This window comes from Cetorhinus maximus, chromosome 4, assembly GCF_964194155.1.
Source record: "Cetorhinus maximus chromosome 4, sCetMax3.hap1.1, whole genome shotgun sequence".
Classification (NCBI taxonomy): domain Eukaryota; kingdom Metazoa; phylum Chordata; class Chondrichthyes; order Lamniformes; family Cetorhinidae; genus Cetorhinus; species Cetorhinus maximus.
Window position 1 is genome coordinate 112,415,953 of NC_135882.1, and position 17,758 is coordinate 112,433,710.

At 39.4% G+C, this 17,758-nt stretch overlaps 1 protein-coding gene across 1 annotated transcript in view; it reads left to right on the plus strand.

Annotated features, from left to right (window-relative positions):
• Positions 1-17,758, plus strand: part of smchd1 (structural maintenance of chromosomes flexible hinge domain containing 1) — a 211,842-nt gene that overhangs the window by 31,819 nt on the left and 162,265 nt on the right. The window contains exons 10-14 of the mRNA XM_078540635.1: positions 114-324; positions 2,999-3,116; positions 3,645-3,828; positions 7,491-7,688; positions 12,172-12,285. Of these exons, the coding sequence (XP_078396761.1) occupies positions 114-324; positions 2,999-3,116; positions 3,645-3,828; positions 7,491-7,688; positions 12,172-12,285 (825 nt within the window). The remainder of the gene's footprint in view (positions 1-113; positions 325-2,998; positions 3,117-3,644; positions 3,829-7,490; positions 7,689-12,171; positions 12,286-17,758) is intronic.

The window sequence follows — 17,758 nt, forward strand, 5'->3', positions numbered from 1 at the left end:
GAGCATTCATAGTGAAAAATTTTCTCTTGTAAACGGATCTGATGATGTGACTTCCTTAATTGTTGGTACGTTTTCCATTCTAATATGTCTTTTCTTGTCCCTTTTTATATTAGATCTCAATGTTTGAGAAGGGAAAAGTACCTAAGATTGTGAATCTAAGGGAAATAAAAGACGACATGCAGACCCTCTTCATCAACACTGCTGCGGACTGTTTTGAATTTAAAGCGCATGTAGAAGGAGAAGGTGTTGTAGAAGGAGTAATACGTTATCATCCTTTCCTATATGACAAAGAAACATATCCTGAAGATGTTAGCTGTCCATTCAGTAAGCAAGCTTCTTGTACTGATTCAAATGGTGGGAGTGAGGAGGCTTACTTAATTTATTAGTTATGTTTAAACAGAGTTCTTGTATTCACAGTTTTCAAGCTGAAAGGAACAAAGTTCCTGCAACGCTGCTTTATTGTTGATCACAATTTCCTTTACATCTCTCTTTTTCTAGCCCTTCCCCAACCCATCTAACTTCTGGTCTTAACATGTATGGTATAGGTGTACAGCCCTGATTTGTTTTTGTGCTATTGAGATTGAAATAGCTTGTCGAACTACCAAATCGCAGTCAGCAATTCTCCAATGGTTTTACCATTACAGAAATTCATTTTACTGATTCATCATTTTAAACACGGAAAGTAAACCATGCTGTGCTTATGTTGTAACTTATTTCAGAAATAGATATTTAAGTTTCATAACGTAAGAAATAGGAGCAGGAGTAGGGTATTTGGCCCTTTGAGCCTCTTTCGTCATTAAGTAAGATCATGGCTGATCCACCTCAACTCCACCTTCCCTCAGTATCTCCATATCCCTTCACTCCCTTAGTATCCAAAAATCTATTGACCTCTGTCTTGAATATACTCAACGACTAAGCATCCACAGATTCCTGGAGTAGAGATTTCTCTCAACTCAGTCCTAGATTGTTGATTCTCTATTCTCAGATTGACTCCCTCTTCTAAATTCTCCAGCCAAGGAAAACACTTTCTGAGCACCCTTTCTGTCAAGCCCCTTAAGAACCTTAAATGTGTCAGTTAGATCTCTCATTCTTCTGAAGTCTAGGGTATCTACTCAATCTCCTCTTATAAAACGATCTCCTTATCCCAGGAATCAGACTAGCGAACTTTTTGTTGCTCTCCTTCTAAGGCAAGCATATCATTCCTTGGATAGGGAGACCAAAACTGTACTCCAGTATAATTGTATTAAGATGACTTTACTCTTATCCTCCAGTCCCTTTTTAAGAAAGGCTAGTATCATTTGCCTTCCTAATAGCTTGCTGTACCTTAATGTTAACTTTCTGTAATTTGTGTCCAAGAACATCCAGGTCCCTCTAAATACCAATGTTTCCTAGACTTGCACCATTTTAATAAATATTCTGCTTTTCCATTTTTCCTTCTGAAGTAGATAACTTCACACTTCTCCAGATTATATTCCATCAACTATGTTCTTGCCCATTCATTTAATCTGTCTGCATCTCTTTGCAGACTCTTTACGTCCTCCTCTCGTACTTTTGCATCAGCAAACTTGGAGCTGAATTCTCCGGTCGGCAAGCAGGGGCAGGGCCTGCTTGCTGACGTGTAAAATGACGCGCGGTGACATTGGGTGGGCGTCCCAGCGTCACCACACGTCATTTAGATCTTCAGTGCGCCCACTGCACTGTCAAAGGTCCGTTAAGGCCAATTTTAAACTAATTAACTCAATTAAATGAGCTGCCCGTCCAACCTTAGGGTTGGCGGGCAGGCGAAGAGCCCGGGCGGCCTTTGCATTTTTCATGAAACCTCATCCACGGGTGGGATGAGGTTTCATGAAGTGTTTTAAAATCTAATACTTTTTACATTAATTCTTTGACATGTCCCAGCTCATGTGACTGTGGCACATGAGGGGACATGTTTTAAAAGGTTTCTTCTCTTTATTTAAATTTACACGTCAAACTAATCTCCCTGAGGCACCTTTGTGCCTAGGAGATTTCTGCACTCTTCCACGCGCATGGGTGAGAGAGTGCAGAAAACGACTTGGAATCCACCCCCCCCAGGGAGCGCATAGCGCTTCCAGGCGAACGTCATGATGGACGGGCCTTAATTGGCCTGCCCACATAAAATGGCACGGTCCTGATCGGGGGCACCGATTTGGGTTCACGTCCACCCCCGCACAACCCCACCACCACCACACGGGGAAAATTTTTCCCTTGGATTCATTTAAACTCAGTCCCTTCATCTAAGCCATAGATATAGATTATAAATAGCTATGGTCTGAGCATTGACCCTTGCAATCCCCCAGCTGTTGCAGTCTACCAACCTGAAAATGACCCATTTATTCCTACCGTTTTCTGACCAATAACCAATTCAATCCATGTCAATATATTACCCCCTCCCCATGAACCTGTGTCTATCCGGAAAGTATGAACAATATTAAATATGGTTTTGAAATATTTTACAATGAAGATTTCAAGGAAAGGGGTTGTGTATTAACCCTAAGAATTTGGACCATTGGGTACTACATTTTATGCCTACTGTTCAGTTTTCTAATAGATCTTAACATCTGTGACAATCTAATGCATGTGGCCATTTTACATTATACTATGGGTGGCATTATCACTAGTGATGTTGGAGACTTAACAAAAACAGAATTACCTGGAAAAACTCAGCAGGTCTGGCAGCATCGGCGGAGAAGAAAAGAGTTGACGTTTTGAGTTGGAGACTTGTTTACTTTATCTCATGAAGTTGAACATATGCTTGCCTGTTGTTTGTGTTGAAGCTAATTATAAAATCTTGGATTCCTATGTGAATTGTGTGTGTGTAATTGCAAATGTATGTTAGATTTGTTCAACTAGTAAATAATCTATGCAATATGTACCTTGAGTATAAGTAGTAGCTGGAGAATGGCAAGAAGGGGAAATAGAGGAATGCTGTATCTAGTTTTTAAAACCTTTTGAATATATTTGTTATGTCTATTTTTAGATACGGTTGAGGATGACGAGGAAGACTGCTATTCTGTTGATAAAGGGGCTAGAGGAAAAAGGCCAATATTCGAATGCTTTTGGAATGGAAGATTGATTCCCTATACCACGGTGGAAGAGTAAGATTAAGTGTACTATTTTACAATTTTTTTTTTTGTTTTGCAAGTTCTTTTTTCGTCAGTCCTCCTTTCTCCTCACTCAATTATTTTGCTGAGCTGTGATTCCTCAGACAATAGGACTTCTGATAATTTGCTAGTTATTTCCAAGTGAGCCTTGGCAGTGAGCGTTAACAGACTATTTGATGTAAGGCCATCACAGCCAATTCTATCTTGATTTGTGACTCGCACTTCTTAATATTTTTGCACACTTTTTTTTGTCAATTCTCCATCATTTTTATGTTGCCAGATACAGCAGGATCTTTGTCTTTTATTGCAAAATCTACACACTTGTTTTCTGCATACATTTTCCCCCTTAGTAATTGAAATTTCAAATCATAAATAAGGGTTTAAATAATAAGCTACAGCATCAAAAGAACTTAATTACAGCCTTCTCATAAAATAGTGGCACTGTATAATGTTATGAAGTATATTCTGTAACCTGCATATTACATTTACAGAAATACTGGACAATAACCCTTGCTTTTCTAGTTTTGAGTTTTGTGCACCACCCAAAAAAAGAGGACTGGTGGCACTGGAATGTTACAACAGGATCTCGGGAGTGCTTTTCACCAATGATAAATTTCAGGTCAGCACCAACAAGTTGACATTCATGGATTTAGAATTGAAGCTGAAGGATAAGAACACACTTTTCACACGTGTTGTGAATGGACAGGTAAGGAAACCTAATTAGTCAGGAAAACAAAATTGTATGTTGTTTAATTTTTATGCAAAAATAGGGGTTGCCTGCTGACTTAACAATTGCATTAAGGTGAAGTGGGAGCACCACTGTAGCTATTCAATTGACCTTTGCAAGTGCGGCAGGCTGAGTATGGTCTGTATCCTGCTTATTACTAACAACCAGACATTCTGCCTACCACACAATTGAGCAGCATTGTATATGAATTTCAGTGCCAGTGTGATGTCAGGTATTTAGGTTGTATGTCCCAGCAGTTGGCTGATCGAATTAAGCAGCATGTTCCTTTGGTTGCTCATAATAAGCAGAGTATAGGCTGCACTCAATCAGCCTGCGCTTGCAAAACTCAAAAATGTAATGTAAAAAGTGTCTAATGTAAGATGTAATTCTGTGTTTGGGCAGTACTTGCTGAACAATCCTGCGTACGTTAATAGCTACGCTAACAATCGAGTTAAGTAAATCAGTCAAATTCATATCGTGGCTCATTTACACTTGCTGAAGTGACATACATTCATACACAGGGACTTGTTCTCTGCAAGCAAAAGGACTGTGTTCAAGCTTCGTGCCTTTTTTGAATTACCCAGAAGCTTGGGGAGCCTATAGTTTCCTGTTGTTTTCTCCATGGCAATGCCTTGGTCTGCCGGAGTTGACTTGCTAACTAATCACCAGCCCTTTTCTCCCTGTAGTATAAATTGTAGTGATCGTTTGAAATTTGTAATTCTTGCATTTGTCCTATGAGAGCAAGGCAAAATGCTTTGGCAACGTGATTCTCTTTCCAGCAATATTCAAGTTCTGTACTGCCAGGCGACCATGTTTATTGCCAATCACTGACTGTCCCCTGGTGGTGAGCTACATTAAACTGGTGCAGTCCTTGTGGAGAAGTGCTCACCCAATAGTGTTAGTAAGGAATTTGAACATATTGTTCAATGGTGATCAATGAATTCCAATACGTGTCCAAATGCAGATGATGTATGACTTGGAAGGGCATATTGAAGTGGTGGTGTTCCTACAATCACATTTGTTACAGCATAAAATGAGGCCATTCAGGCCATTGTATTGCACTGGCTCTCCATAGGAGCAGTTTACCTAATGCCATCCCCCCACTTTCTTCCCGTAGTCCTGCACTTTCTTCCTTTTCAGATGACAGTCCAATTCCCTCTTGAATACCTTGATTGAACCTGCTTCCACCATTTTCTCAGGCAGTGCATTCCAGATCCTAACCACCCACTATGTGAAAACGTTTTTCCTCATGTTGCCCTTGCTTCTTTTGCCAGTTGCCTTAAATCTGTGCCTGCTTGTTCTCGACCCTTCCAGTAACGGGAACAGATTTTTTCCCTACCTACTCTGTCCTGACCCCTCATGATTTTAAATACCTCTATCAAATCTCTTCTCAATTTTGTCTACTCAAAGGAAAATAGTCAACTTTTCTGACCTATCTATGTACCTGAAGTTCTTCATCCCTGGAACCATTCTTGTGAATCTTCTCTGCACCCTCTTAAAGCCTTCACATTTTTCCTGAAGGTTAATTCCCAGAACTGGACACGTTACTCCAGTTGAGGCCAAACCAGTGTTCTCTACAAGTTTAACATAACTTCCTTGCTTTCATACTCTATGCCTCTATTAATGACGCCTATATGCTTTATTAACCACGCTTTCAACCTTCCCTGTCACCTTCAATGATTTATGCACATATACATCCAGGTCTCTCTACTCATGCACCCATTTAGACTGGTACCATTTATTTTATTTCGTCTCTCTGCATTCTTCCTGACAAAATGAATCACTTCACACTTCTCTGCATTAAATATCATTTGCCATTTGTCCACCCATTCCACCGACCTGTCTGTCCTATTGAATAGCTACATATCCTCCTTACAGCTCACAATGCTTCCAAGTTTCGTATCATCCCCAAATTTTGAAATTGTGCCCTGTACATCAAGGTCTATGTCATTAATATATATCAGGAAAAGCAAGGGTCCCCAATAGTGACCCCCAGGGAATTCCGATACAACCTTTTCTCCAGTCCGAAAAAATGCCTGTTAACCACGACTGTCACTCAGCAAATTTCGTATCCATGTTGCTACTGTCCCTCTTATTCCATGAGCTATAATTTTCCCATGTCTGTTGTGTGGCAATTTATCAAATGCCTTCTGGAAGTCCATATGTACCACATCAACAGCATTATCTTTATCAAAAACTCAAGCAAGTTAGTTAAATGCAATTTGCCCTTAACAAATCCATGCTGGCTTTCCTTAGTTAACTTGATGACTATTAATTTTGTCCTGATTTTATCATTTCTAGAAGCTTTGCTTCCACCGAGGCTAAACTGACTGGTAACATTTGAAATTCTCCAGGCCTCTGGCACCACCCTTGAGGCTAAGCAAGACTGGAAAATTAGGGCAAGTGTCTCCGCAGTTTCCAGTCTCACTTCTCTCAGTATCCTTGGATCCATCCCATCTGGTCTTGGAGCCTTATCAACTCTTAAAAGTACAGACAGCCTATCCAATACTGCCACCTTATCAGTCTTAAATTTTAAAAAATGATAGTGTTCCAATGATTTTAATGTTTGAATACTAGGCCATGGGAATTTGTTTAGAGAGGACTCTGGTCAACTTCTGAGGATTTTGGCCACCACCTGGTCTACCTTCCCACTGATAGTAGACACAGTCCTTGCACTACATGCTGTGTGGGGAATCTGTTTGCGATGTCCTTTCTCCTAATAACCACATGTCGTTTATACAGATAGTTTTCTCGCATATCTATGCATATAGCTGTCAAAATACAGGGCCAGCTTCCCATGCACCTAAAGTGGTTACACAGTTTGCTGAAAAGTACTTCTGGAACTGAACAGCCCTGAGATGTTGGCCATGTAGGTCCCAAGAGGGTAAATACTATAGCATTCTTGCCTTGACTTAAGGTCTTAGTGGCACATCAGGTAGGTTCCTCACCAAGGTAATACTTGAGGGCCAGGTATCCTAGCTTACAAAAATCTTTATCACTAGCATAGTTAGTTAAAACATTTTCCAATCACTCAAATTAAAGCTGATATTTCAGATAGAATGTGGGCATTTAATATCTAAAAGCTTAACTATTCCAGTTTGATCATTCATTCAGGTTATCTACTCCGACAGAGGGTTGGCCTAGGCAATCTGGTGCAATTGAGGTTTTATGTTCCTTTTGACATTTTTTATGCATCTCTGCGTTGGGGCCTGGCACATGTTTTGCCAGCCCCCAATTCCACTGTAATTTAGTGGTATTTTAGAAATGATGTATCTTACACCCTAAATTTTGCCTTGTGTTCCATGATGGAGATCTCTACTTCTGCCTAAGAATAATAATATGGTAGAAATATTTCTTCTAATTTCCCCTTTGTTCTTCAAGGGATAATCCTGAGTCAGTCTCTCTCATTTTTAACTCACCAATCAGTAGAATCAAAGTTCAGTATTTGTCCCTCCAAAAGCTTTGAAGCTTTTCCTCCTCATAACCTACCAACTTTGGTGTTATTCTGGTGAATTTTTGTACTTTTTCCAAGGCTCTAATTTCTTGCCTAATACTGTTAGTAATTTCTAATTTTTAGAAGTTATTTGTATGTTTTAAATCTTATTTGAGTAGTGGTTGTAACTTAAAAAATCCTCTTTCAGGAGCAAAGAATGAAGATAGACAGAGAATTTGCTATGTGGCTTAAAGAATGCCATGAGAAATATGACAAGCAAATAAAGTTCAGTAATTATAAAGGCACAATCACAAGAAGTGATCTACCATCTAAAAGAATGCAGAGTCCTTGGGCTGTATATGCAGCTATTGAGTGGGATGGCAAAACATTCAGAGCGGGAAGCTTGGTAAGTTTCTGCACATTGAAAATTATTATTGGTGCTAATACTACAGGTGGAAATTGGCCAGTTAATGGCTTCTTCCTTTTGATTCTGAATTGCTGCCTGGGAGGCAGCCACGACTGGATACCCAAGTGCCTCCAATAAGGGAGAAGAAGTTCAGTGGGTATTTAATAACCTCGACACTAAAAATGCTTAACATCTGGCAGTTAGGCTGTTCTCGTGCTAGCATTTAAGTATTTGACAAAGATATTTTTATCGGGGAGAGTAGGTAGCTGACCAGTTCCAGACTTCATTTGATTGAAATTTTTTTCTCTTGAAGCTAGTTTTTAGCCATTCATTGGTGCACCTTGTTGGATGTTGCAGAGCAAAATAGCAAGTTAATTTTGAACTTTAAAAAAACATATAAAATATAGATTAAGTGGTTCCCTGATTTAGTAGCTTTACATAGCAAGTAGTTGAACTGTATAGATTTGTCATACTATCCCTGGTCTCCACTGAGTTACCTGGTTTTAGTTGTAGTAATTGCATTTATGCTTGGCAATCTTTGGTGGTGAAGAAATTTAGTCAGAGTTCGTACTTCTGATTATTACGCAATAGTCCCTGCTTGGGAGCGAATGTTATGCGAGGAAAGGATATGGGCTGAAAGGAAATTCACGGCCAAACATCCTGCTGACTCTTTGGTAGGTTGCACCTGAAAAGTGGTACCTGAGGACTGGAAACCAGTATCTATGGAACCATAATCCCAGCAAAGAGTCAACAGCTCTGGGATAGGAGAGGTAAGAAAATTGGCAGGATAAAATAAAATATAATATGGTTATATATTGGGACAAATGCAAATTTAAAGCAAAATTGGGGTGGAGGAGGAATTGGGGAAAAGGAAAGTCGACGCAATTAGAACATAAAAAATTTTGGCATGATTGTTACTTTAATTTCTACCATAATGGCATTTCTAAATGTTTTCATAAGTAAGAGAATAGCAGACATTCTTCAAAATCTCGCTACAATCTACGAATCAAGTTTAGCAGACTTATAAGCATTATGATGGAACTTGAATTGGCTGCTGTTCTAGCCTGTTTGTACCAGTTCATCTCTTTCCCCCAATCCTGTTTTCTCAAAGTATTTTTGGCTCCTGTTTTAGGTTCTCTTTGTCATTCATTAATTTGAACAGAAAAGGGCAGCCAGCTCATTCCACAGGTTAGTACTAGTTCTAATAAAGTTAGTAGAGGGTGTGCATAAGAGCAACTATGGTAGGATTAAATTTTTTAGAATCAATAGCTACACCTTCTGTAAGTTAAACCATTTATACTATGTTCACTTCACAAATCAACTTCCACTTCCCTACCTCATTGTTAGCGAAGAATTGCTAATGCAATAAAGGGGGAAAATGCTGGAAATACTCTGCGGGTCTGGCAGCATCTGTAGAGAGTGAAACAATGATTCAGGTCAATGACCTTTCATCACACACTGATTCTTACTAAGCAAATTAGTGACCAGTGGCAGCACCAGTAGAGTTCTCTTGTCTATCACTGCAAGACTACTTTAAAAAGAAAAAGAAAGCTTGCTCGCAGAATGAGAGCACTGAAGATGCTCATGTTTACGATGTCACAGAAACTTGGGATAAACCATATTAATAATAGCATTAAGATATAAATTTCTGCTTGAGGCCAGCAAAAGTTTTAAACATTAATTTCAAATGTCCAGGAAATTAGTTAATCAGAATCATGCAACATTCTTTGCCTTTCAACAATTAATGTTGTTTTTCTTATGTGTAATTTATGTTTCATTATAAACTTATAAATGTGTAGTTTTATTAACTTAGTGAATTTGTTTTTATTAGATATATTAGTATCTGGAATCTGCTAAATTTCAACTTTGTGCTGTCAGCTTTACTGTCTTTAAAACCAAAAACTATTCAATGCTCCTTTGATGGGTTAGCAATTTTTTCCCAGTTGTAAGCTTTAGGGGTTTAGAGGTATAAAACTCTTTTACTTAAACTATGTAAGTTCCGAATTCTTAACTTATAACACTGGGGTCCTCAGTTGTGCCTGACCTAACACGGTATGAAAACTAGTATTTATTAATAAAGTAGAATTTATTAAACAAGGTGTTAAGTATATTTAAGGTCCTAGGACCTCATGATCCTGGGATTCCTTGAGTGTTGCAGCACTCATCTATCATCATCTTCTATTTCTGAAGTGACGTTATATCGAACTACAGAAGCCATGGTAAAACTGCCAACGAAGACTCTGATTTTCTCATTTTTATCTCTAATTCTGACTGCCACTCTTCCTTATTTGGAAGTAGTCCAAATTAACCTCTTTCATTGGCTTAGGGTAAGGGTCATCTGGTGGCACCCCACCTCTGTAACTAGTCATGTAGACTGATGTCAAATGTCCATACCTTATTCCCTGGGCCCCCAGAGGTACATTCCATTCTGAACAAATGAGATATGCTTGTTGATACAGAATAGTTACTTCCTCTTATCAATGATACAACCCATCATAAACATTCATATTAACGTTTTACCCAAGTCCCATGGATTCTAAAGCCTTTACGAACAAATGTTAATAATGATTAACAAAATACCAGGAAAAGAATGCCTTTCTTTTAAAATACAGGTATTCTGCCCTACAGATATGGTTAATCAATTAAATCTTATAGTAAATGGTTTTGTTTAAAGATAAGGTGTAATACTAAGCTCAAGCTGCTGAGTTCGAACATTTTGTTTATTCCTTCAAAGCTGACAAAGATCCCCTTAATTGCACATGGTGTAATTAAGACAAAATAAAACCACTTGAACCCAGACTTTTCTGGTAACTTCAAAGTAATTAAATCATCAACACAAATTCCTCGCAAACAGCTGCTATTCTGTTCCGGGTCTGTTTTAGCTGCAAATTGCCCCACTAGCAGAAATTCAAACTGAACTGTTGGAAAGGTGGTCAAGATGAAATCCATAAATGTTACTTCAAACCAACATAGAACCCTAAAAGTTATCAAAACTTTACATGGTGATTAACTGGGCAATATTGATCATGAATATTTGAAATTTGAATTAGCCAACAACAGCCAGGACAATATTAGGGCAACTGTAATTGGCCTCGGCATACCTGGATCATATGGGAAACCCTGGCCAATTTTCCATTCCTGATGGATGTTGAACAATCCATGCTGAAAGTATATGCATTGTGGTATTGAGTAAGAAGAGGATTAGGTTTGACTGCGCTGCACCATTCCTCTTTCTCACCCGCTGTGGTGAAATATACTATTAACAATTAGTATTACACCTCAATTTCAAGTGACCACTTGCACGAAGCAGTGAAGGGAATCAAATGCTGTTGGAGAGATGAAGATTAACCAACAGAACCTAAATTCAAGAGATTATTTCGTTCATGGAACAGTGTGGGGTCTTCAAGGAATGGTAGCAGCATTATTATTTAAAATTACAAAATTTCACATTGTGCTGTCATGGGTCATTTCTTGACACACGTTAGCATACAGCTTATTGCAGTAGTTTAGCTATGTATAATTGTATTTATGATTCTGTAGTTATGCCATTTATTTTTCATGGCAAAGTATTTCATGGTTTTACTAGTATAGTTGAAAAATAGTTTTATATTGGCATCAGAACATTTGCTTAACTCAAATTTTAGTTATGTTGCTAATTAGTGTAGTTGCATTTCACCAGATTTTGCAACAGTAATGATGGCGAAATTGTCACCACTGCTGTCATTATGTCTCTGAAACCAACAGCAACTTCTGTAGTCCACACATATGCAGGATAATGCAGAAATCCAGAAGTTGCTGTTAGTGATTCTGTGCTTGTCCACTGATTTGCAATCAATTAGAATTCACTTAACTGTTAAGAACTTGCAGTTTTATGCTATTAGTCCTGCTGTAAAACAGTTGAAGTTACACCTTATTGAATCAGATGTAACTGGGTTTTAATGGTGCACTAAGTTAATCATTACTGCTGAACAATCTCTCTGGCCCAGAGAACTAATTTTATACTCGTGGAAGATCAAATTTATCTATTTTGATTAAAAATAAATCCATATTGTTGATTTTTTAAAAAAGTTTGTTTGATGTTTCTTCTACCTTAATCCCATACTTAATCCCATGTATATGTCCCAATAATTTTTTTGCTCTTCAATAAAAATGAAGGATAGTCAGTGCATTTTACTTCTTGGTTTGCTATCTGAGACTACTTTAATGTGATTGGCTACTGATCCTGCTTGATGACATCATTGTTGCTAGGTATTTGGAAATCTCCTTGATTTGACACCAGACTCAAACTGACGCCATGAAAGAGGAAATCCAAGGGACAAAAATTGCTAGATCTTTCTTTGAGGTCAGCAGTGAGCACTGTTGCTTTGCTGTTAAGTCAAATTCAGGCTATTGTGTGCAAGTACATGCAAAAAAAGTTTCAAATGCCTGTTCTGTGTAGAATTAATGTTAAGTCATAAACTTTAAAAGATGTCTTTCTTTCCAGGTTAAAACTCTCAAAACATTACCAATAATTTATGGAAGCATAGTTCGTTTTCTTCTTTATGGTGACCATGAAGGAGATGTGTATTCCACTGGAGGAGAGGTTCAAATAGCTGTGGTGAGTGATGCTAGAAATAAAGCCCTACTGCCTACTGAAAATTTTTTCAGTTAATCTTATCCACTTATTTTGGTACTTAAGCCTTTTTGCATCTTGTTTGACTCTTTAAAGTATAGGATATTTCATGAAAATATTTGAAGTTTAAGGTTATCTCATAATTGTGTGGTAATCGGCAATTACTTAAACAAGTACAATTAAAATTTACCCTGGTCTTTTTAGAAATCTCCAGACTGCTGCACAGTCACTCCTATTATGACATGGTAGCTCTACAACTGTGCCAAAGGAAAACTGATCCTTCCTCCAAACATGGCAGTGTAGTCCTGTTTTAAAAAAAAAACTCTCAATTTGTTTAAATACTCTAGTCTAAATCAACATTGGAACTACTGGAAACACTCAATAGGTCAGTCAGCCTCTGTCGAAGAAGAAACAGTTAAAAATTCAGGTTGATGACCTTTCATCAGAATTTTTGAGAATCTAATATGCAATCCTACTGTCAGACTGATTATTCACATATTAGCAAAAATTATTTAATCGGAACTAAGTTCTGCAATATTTTGCTTTTATTTTACTCTAAATCAATGTTCCTTGAAGCATTTGATTCACTATTCTACTTCAGATACTTAGGCAGTCTGTGATCCTAAAGCTAGTGGAGGTTATCGCCCACAAGAATGGAAATGAGCCAGCATCATTAGCATCCTATATCTGCCTGGTCCTAAATTCATAGAGCAACTTGAACAACTTTATAAAGCCCTGTACTTGGCAATTTCTTGTTTAGAAGACACGAACTGTGGGCCTTGACAGTGGCCCCATTGGGGAAAATTAGGTTTTCGAATGGGTTCCATGTACCTTTATGATCTGAGATATTTCCACAAAGAAATCACAATCCTGCCTTATTTATTGTTGGATATATGAGTCTAGAGCACAATATCTTGAGAATTCTATATTAGTGTAATTGACCGAGAAGAATGTTAATTCAAGAATTTTATATGCGCAAATAAATGTTTTCTGCACTGAAAGCACTACTTCATTTTAGATAACTGAGGTTGTCTTTTGAACATTGGTGTTAGGGGATCCCTGGGGATGATCCATTTCTGCCTCCACCAGAGGTCCCAAACATCACAGATGCCAATCTTCAGCCAATTTACTTCACTCCACGTGATATCAAGAAACGACTGAAGGCACTGAATACTGCGAAGATTACAGGCCCTGACAATATTCCGACAATAGTACTGGAGACTTGTGCTCCAGAAGTTGTCGTGCCCCTGGCCAAGCTGTTCCAGTACAACACTGGCATCTACCCAGCAATGTGGAAAATTGCCCAGGTGTGTCCTGTAGTCAAAAAGCAGGACAAATCCAACCCGGCCAATTGCCACCAAGTCTACTCTCGATCATCAGCAAAATGATGGAAGGGGTCATCAACAGTGCTTTCAAGTGGCACTTGCTTAGCAATAACCTCACTGATGCTCACTTTGGGACCTGGCAGGGTCATTTGACTCCTGACCTCATTACAGCCTTGGTTCAAACATGGACAAAAGAGCTGAACTCTCGAGGTGAGGCGAGAGTGACTGCCCCTGACATCAAGGCAGCATTTGACTGAGTGTGGTATCTAGAAGCCCTAGAAAAACTGGAATCAGTGGGTATCGAGGGGGAACTCTCTGCTGGTTGGAGTCATACTTAGCACAAAGGACGGTGGTTGTGGTTGTTGGAGGTCAATCATTTCAGTTCCAGGACATCACTGCTGGAATTCCTCAGGATACTGTCCTAGGCTGAATCACCTTCAGCTGCTTCATCAATGACCTTGCTTCTAACATAAGGTCAGAAGTGGGGATGCTCGCTGCTGATTGTGCAATGTTGAGCACCATTTGCGACTCCTCATACTGAGGCAGTCCATGTTTAAATGCAGCAAGACCTGGACAATATCCAGGCTTGGGGTGACAAGGGGCAAGTAACATTCGTGCCACATAAGTGACAGGCAATGACCATTTCCAGCAAGAGAGAATCTAACCATTGTCCCTTTAACATTCCATGCCGTTACCATTGCTAAATCCTCCACTATCAACATCCTGGGAGTTACCATTGACCAGAAACTGAACTGGGCTAGCCATATAAATATTGTGGCGGCAAGAGCAGGTCAAAGGCTAGGAACCTTGTGGCGAGTAACTCACCTCCAGACTTCCCAAAGTCTGTCCACCATCTATAAGGCACAAGTCAAGAGTGTGATGGAAAACTCTCGACTTACCTGGATGAGTTTAGCTCCAACAACACTCAAGAAGCTTGACACCATCCAGGACAAAGCAGCCCACTTGTTTGGTACCCCATCCACAAACATTCACTCCCTCCAGCTCTGGCGCACAGTGGCAGTAGTGTATACCATCTACAAGGAACTCGCCAAGGCTCCTTGAACAGCACCTTCTAAACCCACGGCAAGGAGGATTAGAAGGACATTAGAAGGGAAGCAGACAAATGGGAACACCACCACCTGGAAGTTCTCCTCCAAGCCACTCACCATCCTGAAATATATCGCAGTTCCTGCACTGCTGCTGGGTCAAAATCCTGGAACTCCCTCTCTAACAGCATTGTGGGTGTACACCACATGGACTGAAGCGGTTCTAAAAGGCCACTCACCACCACCTTCTCAAGGGCAATTAAGGATGGGCAAAAATTCTGGCCTAGCCAGCGACGCCCAAATTTCACGAAGGCATAAACAAAAATCAATCAAAGAGAAGAGTTTGTAGACCTTTGCTATACAGAAATAGTCTGTAAACTGATATGGTTATCAGTGTAAAGTGAAAACTTGAAACAAAGAAGAAATCCTAACAAGTTTGAGCAATCTTGGTTTGGCAGAGTTGTTTGAAGAGGAGTCATAACTGTGTTCTTGAATTGATTGAAGTGCTGAATATTTGACATCCATAAGTTTCCATATACCTGGTAACTAAGTTTAGTATTCAATAAATTACAATGGAACCTCTATAAATAGACAGCTGCAGCAAACTGCTACTTTGTAAAAGTACCTTGTAAAAGGCAAGAACTACAGGCTGCCTTCGATGCATCAAACCCTTTTTGACATAGGGGACAGCCTAACATCACACTTTAAAAGTACTTATTGTGCCTGAGTTTGAAGATCGTGTTAACTGATTGGGTTCCTTTTTGTTCAACTTTATTATTAGGATTTGATCTTTACAGTTTCATGTTTTCACTTGTAAACTGATGGAGTTAGCAGCATGAGACTGTTTCACTACAGCAATAGCCTACAAACTTTTCTGTGTAGTTAATATCCCTGGGGATCCCCTACACCAATGCCCAAAAGATAGCCTTGGTGATCCCAAATAAAATATGCTGCCACTGCAGCAAACTTTTATTTTGAATTGAAGCTATGCCCCCTTATGTTTTGAAAATATGATTTTTCAATTTTCAACTGAGACAGAGCAAACTGCTTAAAAATGCAAGGCGGAGATGAGAAACAAATCACCCTCTGGGAGTATGAAGAGAGAGACATTCCCTATAATCCAGACACCCATCAAACCTTGTAACTGTCTAAGGAAGAGACAGTACTGAATATTGAAACAATAGCTGCCACAGACAGACACATCCAAAACCCCTTGGGAATATACAATGGGCGAAGTATTTCAAAGCAAGGCCACCAAGCCACTAGAGAGAGATTGCAAGTGACATAGGTGGTGTCAAGAAAGTTTTCCGCAGAGGAAACTGGCTGAAGCTTGCTCTCTCCCTACTCCTCTTGGAATATGTGGGTCGCCCGGTTTGAGAAGCCAACTCTACCAGAAACCTACCAGCAAACCGAGATCTCGTAACGATTACAACATCATCTACATCTGACCACACCCAGGAAACCATCTAACCCAAATCAGCCGCAGTGTTTAAAATCTACGCCCCAAGGATATCGAAGGATACTTAACCTTACATTCTTTTACCTTTATTTTGTGCACTCTAACTCCCCTCATTTCTGATGCGTGTGTGTGTGTGTGCACGTACCCAATTGACTGCAGGAGGGCCGAATGCTTGGCGGTGTGATATTATTCTCGGATACTAGTGAATACATGTGCTCTTATGTGACTCAGGAAAACCTTGTTTGATTGGCTCCGTATTTCTCATAGCTTAAGTAGTTAAATACATTCTGATGTGGAAAACGCAAAACCGTGTGCAAAAGAAACTTAAGACCTTTGTTATGAACAGTGAGGGGAGCCAGTTCACCCCATCTCACCTGTCTGTGACAGTTTGCACATACAAAATTCGTACAACTGAAGTAACATTCTCATAAATGAATTATGATAAGTGCAAATATGCACTGCAGCAACTCACCAAGGCTCCTTCGACAGCACCTTCCAAACCTGCGACCTCTACCACCTAGATGGACAAGGGCAGCAGATGAATGGGAGCTCCACCACTTGCAAGTTTCCTTCCAAGCCCACACCATCCTGGCTTGGAACTATATTGCTGTTCGTTCACTCTCATTGGGTCAAAATTTTGGAATTCCCTCCCTAACAAAATTGTAGGTGCACCTATACCACATGGACTGTAGCATTTCAAGAAGGCAGCCCCCCAGCACCACCTCAAGGGCAATTAGGAATGGGCAATAAATGCTTGCCTAGTCAGTGACACGCACATCTCATGAAAGAATAAAAAAATTACACTGACAGAATTCTCAAGATATTGTGCTCTCAGCTCATATATCCAACAATAAATAAGACAGGAATTACCTTTTCACCTTGTGAAAATCCCTCAGATCCTAAGGTACATGGAACCCTTTTGAAAACTTTTGTTTTTCAATAGGGCCACAGTAAAGGCCCACAGTTCAAGCCTTCTAAACAGGAAATTGCCAAGTATAGGGCTTTATAAAGTTCACAGAATGTGGTGTTTGAATGTCCCCTGAAGCAGCTGTCAGTATATACAATGGCCATTTTGAACATAAGTACATCTGCAAAAAAATACAGTTGATGTCAACCCTTTGGGTGTCTCTAATTTACAGGTTTCATTGTATTCCAATCTGCCTATCATCTCTGAGCAGATGAGACATGCAGGCCATTATCACCATATCTGTTCTACTAATTTCATTGACTGTGTGTAGACCAGTGCTGTTCTTTCTTCGAATCCTAGGGGAGAAGCAATATGTGGATCTGCTGTAATTATGGGGTGAAACAAGATTTAAATCTGTGCACGGGTTAAAGCACTCATGAAGTATAGTAATCATAAACACATGATTAATTCAGAGTTTTTGCCAACATAAAGGATTTTGAAGCAGAGTTCACTTGGGCCTGCTACTGCAGGATCTAAACATAGGAGTAATTTTAACCCAAACTGCAGTAAACTGATGGTTTTGTGTGGCTGCCATTTTATTCCTGCCTGATTTTATTCTGCCTTGACATCAAATGAGGTAGGTTGTTAAACTGGTGGCTACCCCACTCCAATCAATTTCCCGCTAGCTGATTTGGTTAAAATTATCCCTGAGGTGATGAAA